General features: G+C 37.1%; 1 protein-coding gene across 1 annotated transcript; it reads left to right on the top strand.

Annotated features, from left to right (window-relative positions):
• Positions 1–18,736: 18,736 nt before the first annotated feature.
• Positions 18,737–22,960, top strand: LOC110930524 (exonuclease 1). Its single transcript, XM_022173841.2, has 11 exons — positions 18,737–18,970; positions 19,050–19,086; positions 19,965–20,139; positions 20,224–20,302; positions 20,766–20,810; positions 20,883–21,032; positions 21,286–21,400; positions 21,595–21,695; positions 21,775–21,872; positions 21,950–22,042; positions 22,167–22,960. The coding sequence occupies exons 1-11, from the start codon at positions 18,893–18,895 to the stop codon at positions 22,702–22,704; spliced, it is 1,509 nt and encodes a 502-aa protein (XP_022029533.1). The 5' UTR covers positions 18,737–18,892; the 3' UTR covers positions 22,705–22,960.
• The last annotated feature ends 2,306 nt before the right edge of the window (positions 22,961–25,266 follow it).

The raw sequence follows: 25,266 nt of genomic DNA, 5'->3' as shown, positions 1-25,266 counted from the left end.
TAACTCCGTCTGCTGAGTGCGTCAGCTACAACATTTGCCTTGACCGGGTGATAGAGAATCTCACAGTCGTAATCGTTAAGAAGTTCTACCCATCGGCGTTGATGCATGTTAAGTTCTTTCTGATTAAAGATGTGTTGTAAACTCCTGTGATCGGTGAAGATCGTACACTTGGTACCATACAGGTAGTGTCTCCAAATCTTCAATGCAAAAACAACTGCGGCTAGCTCGAGATCGTGGGTTGTATAGTTCTTCTCGTGGATTTTGAGCTGACGAGATGCGTAAGCTATAACCTTGTCTCGTTGCATGAGAACACAGCCAAGACCAAGGTTGGAAGCATCACAATAGACAATGAAATCGTTGTTTTCGTCCGGCAACGTGAGAACAGGAGCATTGCAGAGCTTGCACTTAAGGGTTTGAAAAGCAGATTCTTGTTCAGTTCCCCAAACAAAAGATCTGTCTTTATGAGTAAGAGCGGTAAGCGGCACAGCGATCTTAGAGAATCCTTCGATAAATCATCGGTAATAGCCCGCTAGTCCGAGAAAAGAACGAACTTCAGACGGGTTCTTTGGCGTAATCCAGCTTTTAACTGCTTCAATCTTCGCGAGATCGACATGAATACCCTGACTATTCACGATGTGACCCAGAAACTGAACCTCCTCCAACCAGAATTCGCACTTGGAGAACTTGGCATAGAGTTGGTTCCCCTGGAGTAAAAACCAAACGTAGATTTTGCGCGTGTTCGGCTTTCAATTTGGAATAAATCAAGACATCGTCGATGAACACGATGACGAAATGGTCAAGATAAGGTTTACACCCGCGATTCATCAGATCCATAAAAATCGTGGGCGCGTTGGTTAGACTAAAAGGCATAACAACGAACTCATAGTGGCCGTATCGAGTACGAAAGGCGGTTTTGGGTATATCTTCCTCTTGTATGCGCAACTGATGATAACCTGAACGTAGATCGATCTTCGAGAAACACGATGCACCTTGTAGCTGATCAAACAAATCGTCGATTCGAGGGAGGGGATAACGGTTCTTGATGGTCAACTTATTCAATTCCCGATAGTCGATGCACATCCTGAACGACCCATCCTTCTTTTTGATGAAAAGGACTGGTGCGCCCCAAGGAGAGGTGCTCGGGCGAATAAAGCCTTTTTCAAGTAGTTCTTGGAGTTGGTTTGAGAGTTCCCTCATTTCGGATGGCGCGAGTCGATAAGGGGCTTTGGCAACAGGGTTAGCTCCAGGAATAAGGTCGATACGAAAGTCGATATCACGACTTGGCGGTAGTCCGGGAAGGTCATCAGGGAACACCTGAGGAAATTCATGAACCACTGGGATGTCTTTGACTTTGACCTTCTTTTTCTTTTCCTTCTCCGCTACTACAATGTTGGCCAAGAAAGCTCTGTATTCCTTGCAGAGATACTTGCTAGCTTGGATATATGTCATGAGCTTGAGACCTTTCGAAGCTGTTTCACCGTACACACATAAGAGATCACCAGCGAGCGAGAATCGAATCATCTTTTCAAAACACACAACTTCAGCATGGTTTTCACGAAGAAAGTCCATGCCTACTATGACGTCAAAACTTCCGAGTTGCATCGGAATAAGGTTGATTGGGAAGAGGTTATTGTTGAGCTCAAGGGTACAATCACGAAGAACAGAGTTAACTGCGACGGTTCTTCCAGTAGCAACTTCGACTTCGAATGACGAGGGGAGATAAGAACGCTTACGACTAAGGAGCTTCTCGAATTCAAACGACACAAAGCAGTTATCGGCTCCAGTATCAAACAAACATGATGCATAAATACCATTCACAAGGAACGTACCATTAACCACGTTGTTGTCAGCCTGGGCTTGACGGGCGTTGATGTTAAAGGTTCTGGCACAGGCTGCTTGCTGTTGCTGCTGAGGCTGCTGCTGTTGCTGCTGCTGGGGTTCTTGTTTCACAACCCGGTTCGGGCACATGTTTGCAAAGTGGTTAGGATCACCACATGCAAAGCAGACTAGAGCATTGACCGCGGGTGCTTGAGCTGCAGGTTGGCCTTGAGGGGCTGGAAGTAGAGCTTGATGAGCGGCGGCTTGAACTGGGGCTTGTCGGGGACCATAGCGACAATTCGCAGTGAAATGCCCGTAGAGGTTACAGTGGGCGCAGAAACGACAGGCGATTCCCACCGGATGATGGTATGAGCATGTCGGGCAGAGCGGGTGGGAACCTGTGTAAGCGCGCTTAGCTGGCGGCGCATTGATCACTGGAGCTTGTCGATGATGAGACTGCTGCTGAGCCAGTATGGCTTGCAGTGGAGCAGCAGTCGTTGTCACAACACAGTTTTTGTTGCTGGAGCTGTTGTTGTTGTGCTTCTTCTTTTCTTCTTGATGACTTGGAGGGTTGAGCAGTGGTGGTGTCGACGGTCGATGCGGTGGTGGCTTGATGCAGAGACTTGGCATGCTTTTCCCAAAAACCAGACTTTACCCGCTTGTCATTGATCTCAGCGGCAAGCAGGTAGGTCTCTTCAATCGATGATGGCTTGGCAGCATGAACGAAATCGGCAACACAATCGGGTAAAGCTCGGATATACTTCTTGATGGCCATGTCTGACGTCTTGACTTGATCGGGACAAATGACGCTAAGCTGTTTAAAGCGTGCAGTCAAGGCAGCGTTATCTCCATCCTTCTGCTTAATGTTCCAAAACTCATCCTCCAGCTTTTGGCGTTCATGGGGATGGCAGAATTCGTCCATCATGATGGATTTTAGCTCCTTCCATGTCAGCTCATAAGCTGCATCATTCCCGCGTTTGTTTTGTTCGGCCGTCCACCAGTCTAGAGCTCGGGACTGGAAAACGCCTGTAGCATTGAGGGTGCGGAGATTTTCTAGACAGCCGCTTTGGCGCAGAGTGACTTTGATAGAATCGAACCATTGAAACATAGTTGTTGGGCCATCTTCTCCGGTGAATTCCTTTGGTCCGCATGCCTTGAACTGTTTAAAGCTGAAACCAGTCTTGTTGGTGTCTTTAGGAGCATCGATTCGCGACTCCTCAGACGATTTGCTGGCGTTTTCAAAGACATCGCTCACGGCTTTTGCCACACTCTTGGCAATGATAGTAGCGAGACGCCTGTCTCTCTTCTCTTGGCGAGTAAGTGGGGTTCGGTGTCCAGATGTCGACATGGTCTGCAACAGACATTGTCGTAGGTCTCAGATACAACAATCGAATCTCACCTCACACGTCTACTACTTACTAAAGCTTAGAAATACGTCGAAACACGCATCACACATCACATAAGCATAAAGTCACAGATTCACATAATCATAGAAGCGCATAAGCACGTAGGCACGTAGAGCACAGAGACATGTAAGCACAGAAGCACATACACATTTAATCACCAAGGCAGTCAGAATACAGAAACCTATCATTCAAAGCTCGCGAGTCGTTCGTATATAGCGATCGCGTATAGCATATCGAGTAGTATCGTATAATCGTATAGCATGTCGAGTATAGTATAGTATAATCAAAGCATAGTATTGTCTAGAATTGCAGCGACTTGTTAGCGTTTTGAGATAGAAGAGCAATGCGGGTCGTGTGTGTCGATCAAAGTGATAGCAAAAATTGAATCATTACCCAAAATTAAGCACATAAACAGATAATCACACATAAAACACATAAAATCGACGAATCATCAGAGTCTACGGTTGCGGGCTCAGAATCGAGACACCTAAAATCGAGGAATAGAGTGTCTGCGGCTACTAGACATCGACTACCCAAAGCGATTCGACTATTCGCAATAGACTTGTCGTCACTTTTCGACATTCGGGATCGCGTTTCTGCCTCGATTCTTGGGCATTCAGCGCGTATTCCCTAGGTCATACTTGTGAGTTCAGGTCATTGGAGTCCGTCGAGGCTTTGGTGAGATGAGTAAAAGTTGGAATATGTTGCCAAGGTTCGGGTTTCACCCCTGGCTTAGCAATTTCTTCCTTGTTTTAGTAAAATTCGAGGAGATTATTCATCAAAATATGGATTTCACTCCTGATTTGGTATAATTCTCCTCGTTCGTCATCGAAAGTAATGAGAAAATTATTGATAAATTGATAAAATCAGCATTGACCAAACAATTTAGTCGAGAGTTTGCGGCTTTCACACCTAATCTCGACCAAATCGCCTGACTCTATTTGAAAATTCGAGTGCAGTGATAGCATAGAATCTTAGAATATAGCACATAAGCTTGGTCTGTTGGTTCCTAACTATAGTCTAGGTCTCTAAGACAGCGACCCGGACTAGGTCGTGTCTTGCCTAATTCCTATAGTTATGGCTCTGATACCAATCTGTCACACCCCAACCGATGGCGGAATCATCAGGGCATGGCACTGAGCGAAACAGATTGTCTAGAAGTTCCCATAACAATTATCATCACTATCTGGTTTAAATAACACGTCCCATACCGTGTCCCAAATAACAAACAAATTATTACAGATAACAACCAGTCAAATACTCTGTTCCGACAACTCAGATTTAAATAAAAACGAATAAATATTGTTCAAATGCTCCTAAAGACCCAGCCTGACAAGATCTACAGACAACTATACTTTAGTTGCTTTTTCCTGACAGACAACTATTTGTTGGGGGCCTCTAGAGCTTTATTCTAGCCTCGCTTTCCTAGCAAGCAAACATCTTAAACACCTGTCACATACGTTAAAATAAAGTCAATACATAAAATGTAAAGGTGAGCATACAAGTTTGATAATATCATATAGAGTTCGAATAGTTTACGCATAACCAGCAAGTACACAGAGGAAAACGAAGCATGTTAATTATCGACATGGACCTATCGATACCAGTGACTGCGGGTTGACTGTCCGAGACAGTTCGCAATACATGATTACCACCGTAATCCATGCAAATAATTGTCCTTAACAACCCCTGTGTGAACGGGTGCTGAGTCCAAACTATAGTACTACGTCGTTAAGTCAGGTAGACAACATTCCACATGTAAACACAATCAACAAGCATTCATTTAGTCACGTAATACACGCATATTGGTTAGCGTTCAAATAAATTGAGTAGTGTGATCGGATGTGTTTTGATATAAGTAACGTATGTAACACCCAAAAGTGCTAAAAGCAAAACGGGATCGAGTATACTCACAGCGATTGATTGATGGATTGAAGGGAGCGCTTGAGAGTAGGGTTAGCCTGAACAGTTCGATAGCATAACGATGAATACACGCAGAAATGGAAACAAGTGTAAGTGGGTCGAACAGCCTGGTCGATCGAACAGCAGGTTCGATCGAACGGGTTGTTCGTTCGGCTGGACAGTCCGTTCGGACAGTCTGTTCGATCAGCCGGTAGGCTCGATCGGCTGGACTGTTCGAGTGCATTGTTTCTTCCTTTGAGTAGGATGTGTTTGTGTATGATGGTTTGACCTTTTGAAGTTTTCGTTGTAGTATTTGAGAACATTGAAGTGTTCTTACCTTTCAAGTCGATCGATCGAATGGTCTGTTCGATCGGCCGGCTTAACCGATCGGTCAGGAACTTCAGTAGTAGTCCTCAGCAGGATGTCACTCGATTGAACAGCATACTCGATCGAACAACATGCTCGATCGGGTGGCATTCCAATACGTCGAACGAATTGAAAATCGATTAAGGGTTGGAGCATAGTATCTCATGATCCGATGAGTAATGTTATCAAATAGCTCGTTCGATCGAACATCACCTCGTTCAATACTATACTTCATAGAGTTGTCAAATTGTGGGACCATATGCTAGCCGATCGGCTGACATGTCCGATCGGTTGGGCTGTTCGTTCGAACAGCCTAACCGTTCGGTCAGCATCCTGACCTGGTCGGTCTGTTCGTCTAACACTTGGCTGTTCTGTTGATTTGACGTTATATTGAGGTAGTTTGTCAACGAGCTAAACCATGGAACTTTCATTCTTACTTATCTCTCCTGCCCGGACAGGAATCACCCAAGTCCGGCCGGTAAACTGTTCGGAATGGTAGTTTGATGTTTATCCCGAAGACGGTGAACCTCGTAGATAGAATCCGAATCTTGAACCACTCATCCACTAGAATGATCGGTGAGTTGACTCAAGCTCCGTTTCTACCGGTTTGAAGGCATTGAGTGTAAAAGAGTTGAAAGAAAGTTGGAAATCTTCCTTTCAATCCTTTACATCATGTGAATGCTTAGATCCGTGATAGATCTTAGCTTGTTTATGTGGAAATAGGTTAGATCTGAGCTATTCATGGTAGATTAAGGCCAAAACATGATGTTCTTGAAGAACACCATGATGACATCATCCTAGAATGCTTAGATCTTGATGATTTCACGGTTAGAAATCAAGATTCGAAAGATAGAAAGGTGTAGGAGTGTGCATTGATAAAGGAAGTACAAGATTTAGGATGAAAACTTACCGAAATTGGAAGAAATCTGAGAAAAGGTGAGGAGCACGAGCTGGTCTGTCAGAGAGTTTCCAAAAGTGGAAAGAATGACAATGCCAGCCCTATTTATAGGCTCCAAAAGAGGAAAGGGCTGGCCGATCGGCCAGGCATCCCGATCGGACAGCCTGCTCGATCGGACAGTCCGTCCGATCGGCTGGGCTGTTCGATCGGCTGACAGCCTGATCGATCCACAACCTGGTTCGAGTGTTCGGTGCGACGATTTTCGATATTTCGATTTCGATTGAAGATGATACGAGTACGATAGAGTTTCCTATTCAAATTACTTTCAGTCCCAACTACTATATCTAACATACAATAATCTATATCTCTCCCTATCCTTACGTTACCATTCGTCATAATTCGATTTCGATTGCATTCGATTTGAGTTTCGAGTTTCGATTCGAGTTTCGATTGATCACCACACAAAACGTAAAGTAAACACGCACAGGTAACACATAAGGCACACACACACGTATAATAACAACCAAAGTTCGCGTAATTCGAGATTCGAGTTCGATGATGGTTAGATCGGTTTGATTACTAATTAGTTAACTTTATCGCATTGTTACTTCCTACTATTCACAGTCGTAAATCGGTTCACGTTGATTAAACATTCGATTACTTCGATTCCTTAGATTAACAACACTTACTCCACATAATACAAATAAAACATAAAATGGACTACTTACAGTCAAAGAAGTCAAAGTTGACTTGGACTGTGACTTTGACTTTGACATTCGAAAACACGGGGTGTTACACCTACCTCAGTATTATTCATACACATACACGCACAATGTAACCCTAAGGAGTTAAGGTAGTACAAATTTCGAGGACGAAATTTTCTTAACAGGGGGAGAATGTGACAACCGTCAAATTTGCATGCATCCGTACAATTAATTAATATTGATTTATGCCTAATGACTGTGCTTAATTACAACTGATGACTTAAAAACTGTTTTCTGATTTCTGTATCATACATATACGTGCATCACATTTCATACTGTCACACCATTTATCACATACAGACTTTAGTGACATAAACGATGCACAAAGCACAGTTAGCACAGTGAGCGGAGAACTCAGAATTATACTGACAGTGCCAGTACATAGACATACAATATATTGAGGCCCAGTATGAGCCAGAGACAAGGTACTACACTATTATGGAGTGTAGGGAAGTAAGGACCATAAAACTGTGTCACTAGGTGATAGTTTAAGGGCCGGAAAGTGCCTAAAACTCACTAATAATGCTGAATTCTGCATTATTTGTCAAAAATTCAGCATTTTATCATGCTAGTAATGTGCAAAAATATGGCAAAATGGTCCTGTATGCTTTCCTAAGTGTTGAGAATTAAATATGACACAAAAAGTTACATAAAAGACACTATAGGGTATAACTTAACGCTTTAACGGGTCGGTATCTAACCGAACAACCGGACTTTCCCGAAACACCAAGATATTGCTAAAAACATTGTTTTATTATTTCTTGACTAGTCATGATCCCCGAACACCTTAACACCCACTAAAATCTCTAGTAAACTAATTAAACTAACTATATGCTTGGTTTTGGATTGTAAACTAACTAGTGGTTACAAGTTACACTTGGAGCCCCTCCCCCTAGCCTATAATCGGCCATCACCACCATCATACCTCCAAGATTTGTTTTCTTATTTTATTGGATTCTTGCTTGATTCACTTGACATAATATTGTGAGAGAGATCTTATAAGTATGGCCATAGATTACAAGAGATCATTTCATTTCAACAACTTCACTCCACATCCCCCAAACTCTCTCTCTCCCTCTCGGCTCTATCTAGTGCCGCCACCACCACCACCTTGTCACCACCATCCATCTAATTTCAAGCTAAATTCAAGTGCAAGAAGGTGTATCATGGAGCTTGGTGCTTGAAGAACCTGAAGAACCTTCACCCTTAGCTTTTATCCACCATTTTTCATCATCTTTTTTATAGTAATCTTCCCTAGCCTTTGAGCTAGTTGTAAGCTTCTCACTACTAGTTTTTATTTCTTACTTTGTTGGTTAAAAAGATATATATTGTTATGAATCACAAGAACACTAAAAGAACATAAACAAGAATCATAAACATAAGCTTACATATGATGATTTATGAATGAAATGAGGTTGTTAAATACATACATGGCACTTGATTGTTATTTACTTGAAATTACAATGATGATCACCATAAGGAGCTTGCTAGATTGTGATTAAACACATGAATTAGCAAGTTAGAGGATGATTATATGTTAACCCAAGAAGATCATCCTCACTTATGAACATGAACTTGAAAATAAAATTAATTCTTGAAAAATAGTAAATAAAGTGAGCTAGTAATTTTGCAAATCTAAGATCTATGAATAAATTTCCAAGAAAATCAACTTCAAAATATGATTTTTAGTAGAACTTGATTCTTACATAAATGTACATTGCTTTTGGTGATAAAATGAGTGTAAGAACACTTTATATACAAGAAGAGTTCAAAAGAATAATTTTTGTAGAATATGTTTACAAGTTGTAAACACCTAAAATTTTTAAGAAGGAAGTTTATTAAGAAATAAACACACTTTAAGGGGTAACTAAGTCTACTAAACATGTTACCAAGTTACTACGAGTTTTTGTGAAAGTTCATGTTCATATTGTTATATACATTGTATAGTTTTTGCACTTGGGAAGTGTAGTTTGATTATTGATTGTTGGGTTGATTTTTAAAAAGAAATGATATGCTTTAATAGCATGGACACCTCTGTTTTTAGGGGAGACCATGGCGAAATTTTCCAAAAATATAAACACTTAGAAATTATTTTCTAACAAGTGTTTACAAATATGTTTTAAACTTTGTTTTTCAAAATAAACTTCGCCATAGGTTTTGTTACAAAAATACAAAGTGTCGGAGATTGGTTTTCGTAAATAAAAATGGATAAATATATATTTAGAATATATATTTTATAATAAGGCACTTGTGTGAATGTTTGTACGAATTGTGAACTAGTTATATTATTTTAGGGTAAAATAATATATCTTAACAAAATACCATGGGAATTACAACCCCAAAACACTACCAAAAATCTCACGGAAGAAATATTTAAGTTACACACTTAATATTGTGATGCCAAACAATAAAACGTAACTTACAAAATATTCCGGAAAATACTTTTCGAATATATTTTTGGGTAAATATTGTTTTGGATACAAGAAGTGAAAATATAATATTTTTGGGAAAAAATATATATATTTTGGAATACATTATTTTTGACAAATGAGTTGTATATATTTTCTAAGTGAGACTTGAAAATATATTGTTTTGGAAATATATATTGGGAATATATTGGTATATTTTTAATGGGAATAATACACCAGAATACGACGCCAATACAGGGCTAAAGACACACATACAAAAATACGAATACACATGTATGAGATACTCCCACCCTTGGGAAGGAAATACGAAGTTAAAATACTTAAGAAGTACTAATACAGAAATATTGTTTAACAATTATTCCAAAATGAAATATAATTTAGAGTTAAAATAATTAGTTTAGCAAATAATTATAACTTGGAATAATATTGGGAACGCAAGAAACGTAACTCAAAAACCTTCATACTAAGCAAAGGCACGACCCGTTCGTCTAATAGACATTAATACACTGTACGTAGTCGTGTTTGCTGAGGAGACTTGGGTTACACATACTGAAGACGCAATATTGTGAGTTCATGTCCCCCTTTTCTTTTAACTGTTTTCGGTTTTATACTTCGGGGGTGAAATACATGTTACGATTACTACAAACGTTTTATACATGGTATGATTAGCTAAGGAATGTATGGCTAGATCACGTGAAAGGGTAGGCTATTATCTTAAGACCATTAATCCTTGTATAAGGACCGAGAGGCATGAGTGATAGATCTATTGGGTGTTGCGAGCCCCATGGGCCTGCGAATTGGCTGCATGTGGTGACTATGTCGTTCCACCGGAGGGGCCGGTACGAAATACGCATACAGGTTTGAGTGCTTCCTAGGCCATGTCACTTATTAATGTATTAGCTACACATTAGTTAATCTGTTTTTCCTTATTGCTACATACCAGGGACATACATACATACAGACATGCTTTAAAGGCTTAGTCATACACATACACATGAACTCGCTCAACTTTTGTTGATGTTTTTCAAACTACATGTATTTCAGGAAATTAAGTATGGATCTGGCGGGCGTTGGAGTTTCAAGTCAAGTTAAGTATAAAGATGTCATCCATGGTCTTTGGGTTTGGTCAGTGTGTCTTAATCCTGGACGAGACACGTCTTCCAAACTTTGATTACAACTAATATCTTTTGACGAGTCCTTAGCGAACTTTACACAATTCATATGGTTTGTAAAACTTGAATCTGAAGTCTACGTTTTAGTCAATGTTGTTATGTTTTAAACTCATTTTATGGATGACAAATCTTTGGTTTTATTATATAGTTGTTTGATATGGTTGAATGCAATGATAACAAGAAAGTCACACATAATCACGCTTACGCAAAAGTCAGGGTGTGACAAGTTATCAAGATGCAGGTATCACCCCTAACTTGATAACATCATTCTCTAAACGTGGTTGGTGCTCACCAAACAAGGTAAGAAAATAAATTTTGACTTGTTGGTAAGGGTCCACTAGAATGAGAAAAGGAAATTCTCCGTCAAGGTATGGATGTCACTCATAACTTGATGGTATAGTTTTGTGAAAAATCGATAAACGCAGATTGAGGGATTTCACCAAAAGGGAGGGTTTTGACGCCTATTTTGGTGAGATCGTCTCATTTGTGAAATAAGAGTGACTTCGCATCTTCATCTGTGTATTATAGTTCGTCTTAGGAAAGACTTGTATATTTAAGACAAAAGATAAGATGAGAAGCAAAGCAGGACGAATTTAAGTATTTTAAGCATATACGCAAGAATGGTCAAGTATGGTTCATAAACTATAGACTAGGTCAAATCATAGCAATTTTTTCCTAATTTCTTATAGTTATGGCTCTGATACCAATCCGTCACACCCTATCCGATGGCGGAAATATCGGAGTGAGGCGAAAACAAGATTGCAAGAGACTACTTCATAACGATTAATTGTGACAATATTTAGATAACTCAATTTCATTTCATACTAAAAGGGCAAGTATATTGTTTGAAATGGAAAGTACAACATTTTGGCAAATTAACGTAACATATTTTATAACTCAAGTTTGGTAATTGTATGTATATTAATTTTAGAAATATAATTATTAAATATTTTTATGTAGCATATTTTATAATATTAGTGTTTACAAACATAATGAGTTTTTATATTTTTTTAGAGTTAATTACACATATGGTTCTTATAGTTTATTGAAGGTAACACCTTTGATTACTAACAGAAAATTATATAAGGGTAGGTTAGTCATTTTACTTTGATTTAATAGAAAAAATTAATGACATTTAGGCTTAATACTCAAAGGTGTTATAAAATCGAAACCATAGAACCTAAATTTGTTAAAAAATAAGTTAGTACTCAAAGGTGTTACTTTCAATAAATCACAAAAACTATTTGTGTAATTAACTCATAAACTTAAGTTATAACATTCTGTTTCATTACTACTATCCATGCTTTTTTACATTTGAATACATCCTCTCTTATTTGAGGGGTTCAAATGAAAAACTTAAAAACCTAAAGTTAATGCTATTAATAAAATATTGATTAGTATTCATAACAGGTTTGTATCTATTTGGTTCGTTATGGTACCAACACTCACTATAGTAATCAAAAGAGAAAAAACCTTACATCGATCGAAAACAATAAAAACAAATATTGATACCGATACTAATGTTCTTTTGAAAACGGCTATTGTGCCGTAAACTTAGTTCAGTTGGTTTGCGTATAATTTTTTTTTTGAAACGGCTATTGTGCCAAATCGAACCGAAACCGACTGAACAACATGTGTATCGGTACCAACATTTAGGTTTATTGTTTTTGCTTTCGATAAGCTAAGACCGTATCGCTACCATATCATACCGGAACAAACAACATCGGTACCATTATGTATTAATTTTTATGATTTTTGGTTTGATAATAGATATCGTGTCGCTACCGTAGTTAATTTAACGAAAACCAAGCGAACAACATCGGTTCGGTACCAGTATTTATTTTTATTGTTTTTTTCGATAATCTAAGAACGCATCACTAGCATACCGTACCAAACAACATCGGTACCGATCAATACCGTTCAAAGAACATCGGTGTCGGTACCGGTGTTCGATTTTATCGTTTTCGATTGATGTAAAACACATGGTGATTTCTATGTGGAATGCATTAATCATACCAGTATTGTAGTACCATCACATGACGCATGCAAATAACCTGGAATGTTAAAAATATAAAAAAAAATCAATTTGAATGCAATAAAATACTATTAATAAAAAAAGCATAAGAATTGTCAATTACTATTTATTATTAAAAAAATCAAATGAATACTAAATAAAATATTACTAAAAATTAAGAGACAAAACTTAAAAAATTTAATTTACTGTTCATGACAACTATCTATTCACATGTATACTAGTGAGTTTTTCCCCGGCGTTTCGCGGCGGGAAGTTGGTCGTTATCTGTTCGATTCGCTATGGTACCGACACTTGCTGTAGTTAGTGGCGGGTACAGCTTGTAAATAGGGGTAGCCCCCGCTACCCTTGACGCTCCGGCGGTAGTGTAAATTTTGAAAAAAAATTGACCTTTTTTTTTTTATTTCGTTACCTTTTTTTTTCCTGAAACGTTGCCCCTATAAGAATTTTTTAGATCCGTCATTGGCTATAGTAATCGAAAGAGATACCCTTACATCGATCAAAAACAATGAAAGTGAATATGATGTTGTTTAGTTGATATCGGTCCATTTGTTTTCATTTTATTTTTGTTTTTGTCAACATTGCGATATAATATTTATTGCAAATGAATATTGTGCCACTATCATACCAAACCTAACTGAAATCAACTGAACAACATGTGTATCGGTACCAGTATTTATTTTTATTGGTTTTGCTTTCGATAAACTGACGTCGTATCGCTACCATGCTGTGTTAAACCGAACAACATCGGTACCAGTATGTTTCTTGTTTGAAAATGAATATCGTATAGCTGCTGCATGAGCCGGACCGAAACCAAACGAACAACATTGGTTTGGTACCTATATTTGTGTATTCTGTGTTTTCTTTCACTAACTGACACTGTATCACTATCTTACCATACCGTACGACATCAGCACCGATACCTGTATTCATTTTTATGGTTTCTAGTTTTGAAAATTATTTATTTATACAACTCCTTATGTGATGATAAATGAATATCGATACATGTAGTGTGATAATGTGAACCAGTCAATATCGTTCGAACAACATCGTTGCCACTATTGGTGTTTGTTTTTGTTGTTTTCCACCAATGTAAAACACGTGTTGATTTCATACCTAGTGCATGTATTGTACCGCTACTGTAACGAACTGTATCGATATTGATCCAATGCCCGCGGGATGTTAAAAAAATAAATAAACATAGACGCGGAATTAGATTTTTTTAAGTTTAAGAAACGCAAGTTGTTATTCTACCGATACTGTAACAATCCGTAACGATACCAATCTAATACCTGCGGAATGTTAAAAAATAAATATAAATGCGGATTTATATTTTTTTTAAAAGTTAACATACGCAAGTTATTACTAAAATATCATATTAAACAATAAATAAAATACTATTAATAAATAATAAAAAACAAATACATTATGAATTACTATTTATCACTGAAAATCAAATTACATAATATATAAAAATAAATACTTAAAATTATATTTCACTATTCATATGTATAAATATAAATGTATAACTAGTTAAATTTCCGTCCGCGCGTTGCGGCGGGGACCCAATGACTGCAATACGCGTGTCAATAACGGCAAGCAGATACCGAATATCAAAATATAAATAAAAATGTCGTGAAAAGGATAGTCAATCCATAAAAAAAACGATTTTAAATAACCTAATATATAATAATAATAATAATAGGACCCACACGTCCTACACATTGGAAATTCGGTTGTTTTCAGTTCAGTTATTACGGTGCAAACACATTAAAATATGGATGAGCTCGGTACCGGTAACGGCACTGAAAGTAATGATCCGAAAAATCATCAAAATTAGGTACCGGCATCGAAAATGCTCGGTACAATACGGTATGGTATTCGAAGGCAAAAATCAATAAATATAGGTATGGTGCTAGACCGGTGTTGAACCGAAAGTAACGATTCTGAAAACGCCAAAAGGTGGGTACCAAATTGGTACCGAAAATGATTTGGTATAGTAAATTTGGTACCGATACGATACCGGTTTGATTACAGGATTCGATACGATTTGCTCATCAATAATCTAAATATTCAAGTTTATTTTACATGCTACAATTCATTCATTACGTAAAAAGACAAAAAAAATAAAGCAAAATAAGTTGTTGTGTATATAAAACCCCATTCAAACGAAACACAGTTTACTGTGTGTATGAAAAGTAATCTAAACTGTGCAATTACTTGTATTGCTACGTTGCTACAAGATTTGATGAGCTCGATACCAACCGGTACCGAAAATACCGTTACCGGAATCCCCAAAAGTGGGTATCGGTACCGAATATACCTGGTACAGTACGGCTTGATACGGTCGGTACTGGTACGGCACCGGTATTTGAGGGTACAACCCGATGAATACCGGTGCCGAACGGATACCGAAAATACACTCAGTTTGGTAAATTTGATACCGGTACCGATACCTGATAGTATTAATTCATTTCTATTTTTATTCTCTTTTTAATATTGATAATTTTTCACTGTTCATTTCGTTTTTCTTTTAATATAAGGATAATTTTAATATAAGGATAATATAATATATATATATATATATGGGGTAGGGTTCCAGCGTGAACCTAATCCCATGCGTGAACTGCGTGAACAAATCTAGACCATTGATTTCCTTTTTAGTTGTTAAGGGTATGATTGTAATTATATAAAAATTAGATTTAAATCATTATTTTAATAATTGAATTAAGTTACATTTTTCCTATTTTAAATTCATTATCCACATTATCTTTTATTTCATTTTTATTTTTTAGATTTCACCACCAGAATTCGGATTATGATTTTTAAGATTCACGTAACCTTCATATTTCAACAGTATACACATGTGTACTTTGATATGAATTGAACAGTACACATGTGTACTCAGCATGGTACAAATGTGTAATTAGCTAAATAATACATACATATAAACAAAACTTGTAAACCTATTTTATATTAAGCAAATAACAATTTCCATAATATTTGCCAAACCAAAAAAAACATACAATTACAAGTTCCAGTTTCGTGAAAACAATAAACGCAACATAATCGGAAAAATAAAAAAGACATAGTCTTTTACAACTATTCGGCGTGTTGTATGCTGAATCATCCTTATCGACCAAGCAGACAAACATACGTGAATCATCCTTATCGACCTCATACGTGAATCGTCCTTATCGACCTTCCATCACCACGTTCCTCGTTTACGACGTCTCCTATAATAACACAACAAAATCAGCAATTAGTACTTTGCATAATTCACAAGTATACATCAACAACTTTACACATTCAATACACAAAAAAAATATGAGATATCACAAAAACAGACGCTATACACATGTGTACATCGCATTAAAAACATAGCAAAACCAGAATACACATGTGTACAGCGCCTTAAAAACAGAGCAAAATCAGAATACACATGTGTACAGCGCCTTAAAACCAGAGCAAAAATCAGAATACACATGTGTACAGCGCCTTAAAAACAAGCAAAATCAGAATACACATGTGTACATCGCCTTATGGTTAGTAGATATGATATTAATACTACGAACCACTTTATAATCCATATAAAAAAATAAAACAAAAATGTAATCAATATTGAAGTATGAGGTTTTACCAAAGAAATTACCAGCATGTACCCTCCTTGTATTTGGATCAAGTGTTGCAAACAACCAGCAACTCAGAAAGAACATCATCCCATGTTACATGTTAACTGATTTAAAAGTGTAATCTTTTCAACATTCGTGTATCCAACCTAGCGCACATCAATCAACTCCCCCTAGGGCACAAAAAACTACAAAATAAATGAACAAATAACCTGCAAAATCGAGAACTACGTTTCAAAAACCGAATACTAATCAGACTGTTTCTCATACTTAAAACTCGAAGCATACGAACCTAGTAGATCTTCATCTTCCTTGCATTTACAGTAATCACTGATAATCATTTCACACATAATTTACAGAACACAATATTACACTCCATAATTTATCAAAACAATACCAATTACACGAATTTAAACAAGTAAAACCTAACGGGCGTCAATTATATCCAAATAGAGCACAAAAACACAACATTACACTCCATAATCAATCAAAACAATACCAATTACACAAACTCAAACAAGTTAAACCTCACGCACGTCAATCAAAACAACATCGATTACACAGATTCAAACTAGTTAAAGCTAACGTAAATCAATAAAATCCACCTAGGGCACAAAAACACAATATCACACTCCATAATCGATCAAAAACAGCATCGATTACACAAATTCGAACAAGTAAAACCTAACGCACGTCAATAAAATCCACCTAGGGCACAAAAAAACAAAATAAACGAGCAAAAAACCTGCAAAATCGAGAACTCCTTTTCGATAACCGAATACTGATCGGACTGTTTCTCCTTGAGGAACTTGAGAGCTTGGGTGCAGTGACGGAGTTGATCGGAGCTGATAGACGGCTTTGGTGGAAATCCGGTGGATGTATCGACGGAAGTTAGGGCGGAGGAAGTGGAGGATGAGGATGAGGAAGAAGTTACGGTTTTGGAAGCGGCGGAGGCGGAAGCAGCCACCGCCGATTTACGGCTCCGACTGCGGGAGGAGGTTGCGTTGCCCGTGGTGGTGGCGGTTTCCCGGTGGTTGAAGGTTAGAATGGTAATAATGGTGATGTAGCAACTCCTGAAATGGAATTGGTCTTGGCTGCTTTAAAGGGGTGGGTCACAGACGCCATTGGAGAGAATTTCGTACAAAAAAATGGATTTGAAACTGATTATCTTCATCAAGATGGAGAGAGAGAGAGAGAGAGAACAAATTTACTGGATTTGAATTGATTAGATTTTAAATATGGAAAGAATTTATGTTCCTTTTTTGAATTATTTTGATTGTGTAATTACGGATATACCCTTATGTATTTAATTAAATGGAAAAAAATGACCAAATAATTACCATCATGCCATTGACTTAAAATCTCAAGATGATAAAAACCAAGGGCCCAGATCAGTTCACGCAGTTCACGCGTGGAATTTTGTTCACGTTTGAACCTAATCCTATATATATATATATATAATATAAATAAATAAATAATAATATTTGAAATGTTCATTGATGAAATCAAAATACATTGAATATTAAGATAAATACTTGAGACAATTAATATATAAATTAAAAATAAATAAATAATAGTACAATATTATTATTATTATTATTATTATTATTATTATTATTATTATTATTATTATCAATCAATCATACTTAGTAAAAGAATAAGTAGGAGCATAATATGATATTAGGCTATAGGGTGTGGGGATCATAGAGGCATAAATACGACTATACAATAACATGTAAAGTACACATAAATTATAGGAATATCAGAGTCCCTACTATAGAGCTAAGACATCACTATACCCCCTCCTATCCATCCTTAACCTTAATCCTACGCCTCCACAAACTCATATCCTAGACCATGTCAACGGAGAGGTGCAATTCCAGTAAATCTTGTCTAATCTGCTCATCCCATGTAACTTTAGGTCTGCCTCTACTCCGCTTCCCTTCCACCATGAGGATTTCCACAGCTCTAACCGGCGTCGTCGTCTGCCTCCTCTTCACATGTCCAAACCATCTCAATCTTCCATCTCTTATCTTATCTGATATACTAGCCACTCCTAACCTTTCTCTAAAAACCTCATTTCTTATTCGTTCTAAACATGTGTGCCCACACATTCAGCTAAGCATCCTCATCTCCGCTACCTCCATTTTGTGCGACTGTGTTTTTTTGGTTTCCCAACAATCTGTCTCATACAACATAGCCGATCTAACTGACACCCTATATGAGGAAAGAAAATATAGCGTTTTTATAATTACAAGGAAGAAATAATGTATACGATTGAAACCAAACCTATAATTTACCCAAAATGCATAAACATCTAGGCAGTAGCGGGAGGCTTTCCCTCAAAAATTTCAAAACACTCTTTCGCGGTAAAAAAAAAAAAAAGCTTCACTGGCCGTACAAAAGTTTCAGATCCAACCTATCCTCGCAGTAATTGTTCCGCATCCAATCCACCTATCGAAGAATCAAACAGCAAATGGGGATCAAAGATCTTCTCAGATTCATGAAACCCTACGTTGAGCCCATTCACATCAAGAAATATGCACACAAACGCGTGCGTGGCGTGCAATCTATACTTACTTATTGATTTGGGATACTCTATTTCTTGCTAATTGTTTGTTTGATTTTTACAGGTGGGCATTGATGCTTATTCATGGCTTCACAAAGGAGGTATGTCTTTTTTCTCTATTCTATTGACTTTTATACATTTGCTCAACTGAAACAGACAGTCCCTTCACATTATGTCTAAAGTTAATCAATTTATATGTAATTTGCAATGCAGTTGTCCCCAAAAATCTGTTTTTAATAGGATACTAATGTTAGGTTTTCAGTTTCCAAACAGTCTGACCCTACCCAAAAAATGTGTCATCTAGTTGATAGATATTCAAACACCGAATGTTAGTGACCCAAGAAAAAACTTCTGGGTCCGCTACCGCTCATTAGTTGCTAACTTGGTTTTAACCTTGGGGCTTTTTCGCTCAGCGCCTAGAGTAATTGCAAGAAATGCCAGAAAGGCGCACTTTTTTGGGATTTTTGTGGGCATTTTTGGCCTAAGGCGCGCGCCTCTCGTACCCGAGGCGTTTTTATGCATATAACTATTGTACCTTGGGTTTTTTTTGGCTTGTACATGCAACTAAAATCATACAAAAACCCTACTTATAGCTATATTTTGGGTAGGTAAAGCTAAAAACCTATGGGATATGTATGAGATATATAAAAAATATATATAATTAGCTTGCGCCTCGGGTACGAAAAGCCCACCATATTTGCGCTTCGCGCCTTCGCTTGGTTTTAGACCTCGTCGCTTTTGTGGGTCTCTTGCTTTTTAAAACCAAGGTCGCTAAACAAAACAAACATACATACTCCCACTTGTCGGTAGGATCTGAGGAGGGTGAGATGAGGTCTAAGACTACCTTTATCCCTGAAACACAGAGAGGCTGCTCCCAATGAGTCTATTCATTAGTTACTAATGATTAATATTTATTTTATCCTAGTGGTTATGCTTAATGATGTTTGATAAAAACTAACATTTCTGTGAAAATGAATAGCCTATTCATGTAGTATGGAGCTCTGTCTGAATACGGAAGGAGACAAAAAGTATCAATACATAAACTACTGTATGCATCGAATCAATATGCTTCGTCATCATAATATTACTCCGGTGCTAGTTTTTGATGGTGGTAACATCCCCTGCAAGGCCCTAACAGAGCAACAAAGACACAGGTGAACTCTAGTTAATTACTTAATTTTTTTTTATTCTTTATAATTGAAATACATACAGTTGATTTCTGTTAATATATTGTATAGTAAAAGGAAAGACAATCGTGAATTAGCAATGGCGAAGCTCAAAGAAGGCGATACAAATGCTGCAATAGAGATGTTCCAGGTACTTGCTAACGGTTTGATCCCGAGGGATGCGACCTTACACTTTATTTTTTTAAGTTTTGTATATGTTACGTATACCTTTGGAATTTATTGATCCCGTAGTTTATTGGACAACTGTTATATGTTTGTTGTGTGATTTAAATGAAAAAAGATAGACGGTTGGAGTGGTTAACCTTGATTTCCTTGAATTAGTTTACCAGGTTTCAAACCTTGTTGGTTCCTCTTAAAAGATTTTTCTGGCCTTTTTCTCTTTGCTGCCATTCGTCAAATGGTTTTTAAAGATTTTTTTGTAATTTTTAAGGTGAAGAACATGGATTTCATTCTTGTTTTGAAAAAAAAAAAAACATTTTCTAAGAGGATTTCTTCAAATTTAAGAGGAAAAAAATTGACCCTTGTGAAAAAAAGTTCTGGGTCCACCCCTGACTTTGTAAAATTTTAATCGAAGAGTTCATTTTTGGATGCAGAGGGCAGTGAGCATTACACCATTAATGGCACACCAACTTATTCAGGTACTCAAATATACAGCTGTTACTTTGGTTTTAAATGAAATTCTGTTGCTTAAATTGGCGCTAGGTTCCCAGATTTTAAGATCAGAGAATATAGAGTTTGTAGTCGCACCGTATGAGGCGGATGCACAATTAGCGTATTTATCCAGTCTTGATGCTGACAAAGGTGGAATTGCAGCAGTTATATCAGAGGACAGTGATCTTCTTGCCTATGGTTGCTCCTCTGTAAGAACTTCACTTCAACCTTTGTAATCTTCTATAATAAATATTTTTCATGGGCTGTATATCATCAGAAAAAGTAAAATAAAATAAAAGTAAACTTTATAAAGTGAGCTGTGCCTATTTTTTTTCTCGGTTATTTTCATCCACGTCTTATGATAAAATAGTTGGTAGGTAATATCTGCGACCGGTTTAGGATTCGGTGGGTCCCACAATTAATGTTTCTTTTAACATTTTCGGGATGTATATTGTGAAACAGGTTATTTTCAAGATGGACCGATATGGCAATGGGGAAGAGATAGTTATAGATAAAGTTTTTGATTCAGTGGGACGTCTACCTTCCTTCCTACACTTCGACAAAGAGTTGTTCACTGGTAACCATACACATATAAATCCAAATAGTTAATATTGATTAAGAAAACTATAATAATCAAGTTTTTGAATAGACAAAGATTGGCCTCAGAGTCTATTTTAACTAGGCTAACCGTTATTTACCCATTTGAACCATTAGGGGCTAGACCAACTGTTTATCCATTTAATTAAACTAATAACAGCAGTGAATACGTAGGCATGTGCGTTCTAGCTGGATGTGATTTTCTTCCATCTGTGCCTGGAATTGGGATTGCGAAGGCTCATGCTTTGGTTTCTAAGTATCGTAATTTAGACCGTGTAAGCATATTATACGAAATGTATAAAAATGAGGTTATTGTAACGACAAAATAAGTGACCTTGATTTGTTCTTTTACAGGTCCTATCTGTCTTAAAGTATGATAAAGGAGATCAAATGCCCAAAGACTATTTCACATCTTTTAGAGAAGCATTAGCTGTTTTTCAGCATGCCAGAATGTTTGTGCCCTCCTTTTTTCACCGTTTTTACGTCATTTTACGTATTATGATATCTACAAGTATTACATCCTCTGCAGCTATGATGCAGATTCAAAAAGGTTAAAACACTTGACACCACTTGGAGAAACGCTTCTAAATTATTCGGATGAAGAGCTTGATTTCCTTGGACCGTATCCTTTATATCTATTCGATGTTCACCGATGAGGTGGGCATCTTTATTTATTTACCTATGGATATATCCATTCCGGCGGTAATGTTTTTTCTTCAAATTTTGTCCTCCTTGACTACGGTCAGTGAATTATCATCTTCACAAGCTTCTGCAATTGCCGAAGGTCAACTGGACCCTTGTACCATGATGGGGTTTAATGAGTTTCCTAGCTGTAACGGTCAACCAAAAAAATCAATTGCAGTCAACAACCGGTCCATGAAACAAGAAGCAACCACAGAGGGCTGCTTTCCCATCGTCTCATCTAGTAAACCCGGAACCAAAAAGATTACAGTGGTGGACAGAACTAAGCCTGAACCCAGTTTAGAACGATTATCGAATCTTAAACAGTTGATATCTCCATCAAACAACGATATTCACGTGAATCCTGCCAAAAGATCGTCAGTGGTTCCTAATAACAACCCTTTTAAGAGAAAGAAAGAATCGACGGTGCTGAATGAATGTGCTACTGAACATTCAGAGGTTACAGAAGTCGAAGATCTGGAAATGACACCCAATTCTCAGAAAAGCGTAGAGTCTAAAAAGAAGGTAACAAGTGGAAAGAAAGCTGAAAGCAAATCAGAGAGCAACAAAAACACCATCTTGAATTTTTTCTCAAGGGTGTAAGATGCACTTTTTGCTACATTGTTAAGAGTCTAAGCTTGATTAATTTGAATCTAGAGCCCAGTGCTTGTAACTTTGACCGAAAATCGTTTTGCCTGGCTTAGTTCTAAGATGGAACAAGGTTTTGTCATTTGCTTGTTTCGAAATACTGCATAACCATAAGTGATTCAATTTAATCGCTGTTGAAGGTGGCGATACGGATGTTGTATGTCGTGTATGTAATCTAGAGTTTCATATCCATCAAACAGGTTTTAGTTAAGCTTCCAGTCTTTTCAATTACTAGCATCAGTTGGGTTTTTTTTTTTTTTTTTTTTTTTTTTTTTTTGTGATAAAAAGATCAACTGATAGTTTTGACATTTTTTCTGCAAGACTATATCAGAACTTCAGATTACTGTAATCTCATGTCATGTATTCTATATTGTGTTTTTTGTTAAATAACAAAATGAGTAAACTGCCATTTTGGTCCCTGTGGTTTGGTCACTTTTGCCACTTTAGTTCAAAACTCAAACTTTTTGAATCTGAGTTCCTGTGGTTTCAGTTTTATTGCCATTTTGGTCCAAAAATGAAATCAGATCATATTTGTCTTATAAAATTCTGCAATTTTGTCATTTTCCTCAGGGGCAAATCAGGTCATATTTGTCTTATAAAATATGGTATTTATTTATAAAAGAGAAATGATCATTTTGCCCCTGCGGAAAATGACAAAATAGTAGGATTTTATAAGGCAAATATGATCTGATTTCATTTTTGGACCAAATTGGCAATAAAACTGAAACCACAGGGACCCAGATGCAAAAAGTTTGAGTTTTGGATGAAAGTGGCAAAAGTGACCAAACCACAGGGACCAAAATGGCAGTTTACTCTAACAAAATTGAAGAATCATTTAACAGTTTTTTTCATGATTTGATCACAAATGTGTTATCTTTTAGATTTTGATTAAAGTGTTTTTGATGAAAAGTGTAACCTGTTTTAAAAAGTGACAGGCGATGGCTTTTGTGAGTTGTTTCCCTTGCAAAGATAAAAACATCATGAAACCTTGATTTGTGATGTTAATAGGATTTCTGGGCGTCATACGATGTCGGTGGGTTAAAATCTTTAACCTTAAACCGATGCATATGCTTATTCGTGTCCAACTAGGGATGAGCACGGTACCCGTTCAGTACCGAAAGTATCGGTACCGAAAAATGAAAAAATTGGATACTGGTACCGAAAAACGGGAAAGTGGGTACCGGTACCAGTACCCGGTACTAAGTGCTGATTCCTGTGTCCAACCCATTAGAATTTGTGTCGTTCGGGTCATGTTTCAAGTTGACCCGTTTAATGTTCATTTTGCAAATATGAGTAACATTTATTGACTTCATGTTAATTTAGACATTCAAGAACTCCGACTCAAATGAAACTGTTTATATAATTCTGTGGTTTAGTTAATTGTTTTTGTTTTTTTATCTCGCATTCCTAATTTTAAACTTTTGGTTATTTTCACATTCTGATTTGTTTATGGATTCGGACTTAGGGTTTATGCGTGATAAATTGATATAGATAATTAGATATTTATATCAACACAGCAGAAGTCTTGGGAATATTAAAATAATTATTACAAGTACAATAAAGTACAAAAATAATATATAGACGAGAGTGTACTAAAAGATGTACAGGCGGATCGAATAACAAATGATTACATAAAAGACTACTAGGCTTTTTGCATGGAGCTGCAAATTCCACTAAGCAATTACCGGGCAACTTCCAGCCTATTACACACTTTGCAAACCTGCGCTTAGTCTTTTGAAAATACGTCAGTTTTCACTGGTAAATACAAATAACCGACATATTTTGAAAATATTTCAAAATCATTTTATATACCATTTGGTATGTTAATTTTCATAAATAACTTGGGACAAACTATATCTCTTGTTACTAGTATTACATGCTTGTCAATACACATGGGGCCCGGAACTAAGCTCCGAGACATGATTAACCGACACATCACTTTAATCCCCATATTGGGTAAGAAAAATATTTTATCATAGCATTAGTATCTGTCGGGTGTATGTCTACACCCCGTGCTTAGGTCGTGACCATTTGCAGTTAAATGAGCCAAGGATATCCAGGACACGGCTGCATTAACCCCCAATGTTTAAGTTATCAAGCATAACGAATTAAAACGGGTTATTTGGATTTTGGACACATAGGTCATTGATCCCATACCCAACCAAGCAGTAATAATTTACCGCATCCCAAGCCCGTATAGGAAAAATAGGTTAAGAGTATTTACCTGAGCTTAAATCTTTACAATCCAAAGATATTTATAAGCACGACCGTTTAAGTCAAAACAACTAACAAGGTTGCAATTTACTGGACACCATTAGTCTGGAATGAATGGATTTATAATCTATTAGAATGTTAACGGGTCTTATTCAAGTCATATGACTTGGACCGGTTAACTAATAAATAAATCGATACGGTCCGCTAGATTAAGCGGTGGCCGAATAGAATGTAGTTTGTACCCTCACAAGTATTATGACTTGTATAATATGGGTCAAACAATAATACATTCTAATTATAAAT

Source organism: Helianthus annuus, chromosome 8, assembly GCF_002127325.2.
Source record: "Helianthus annuus cultivar XRQ/B chromosome 8, HanXRQr2.0-SUNRISE, whole genome shotgun sequence".
Lineage (NCBI taxonomy): Eukaryota > Viridiplantae > Streptophyta > Magnoliopsida > Asterales > Asteraceae > Helianthus > Helianthus annuus.
The sequence above is the reverse complement of the archived record's forward strand: the minus strand, read 5'-3'. Positions and strand labels throughout refer to the sequence as shown.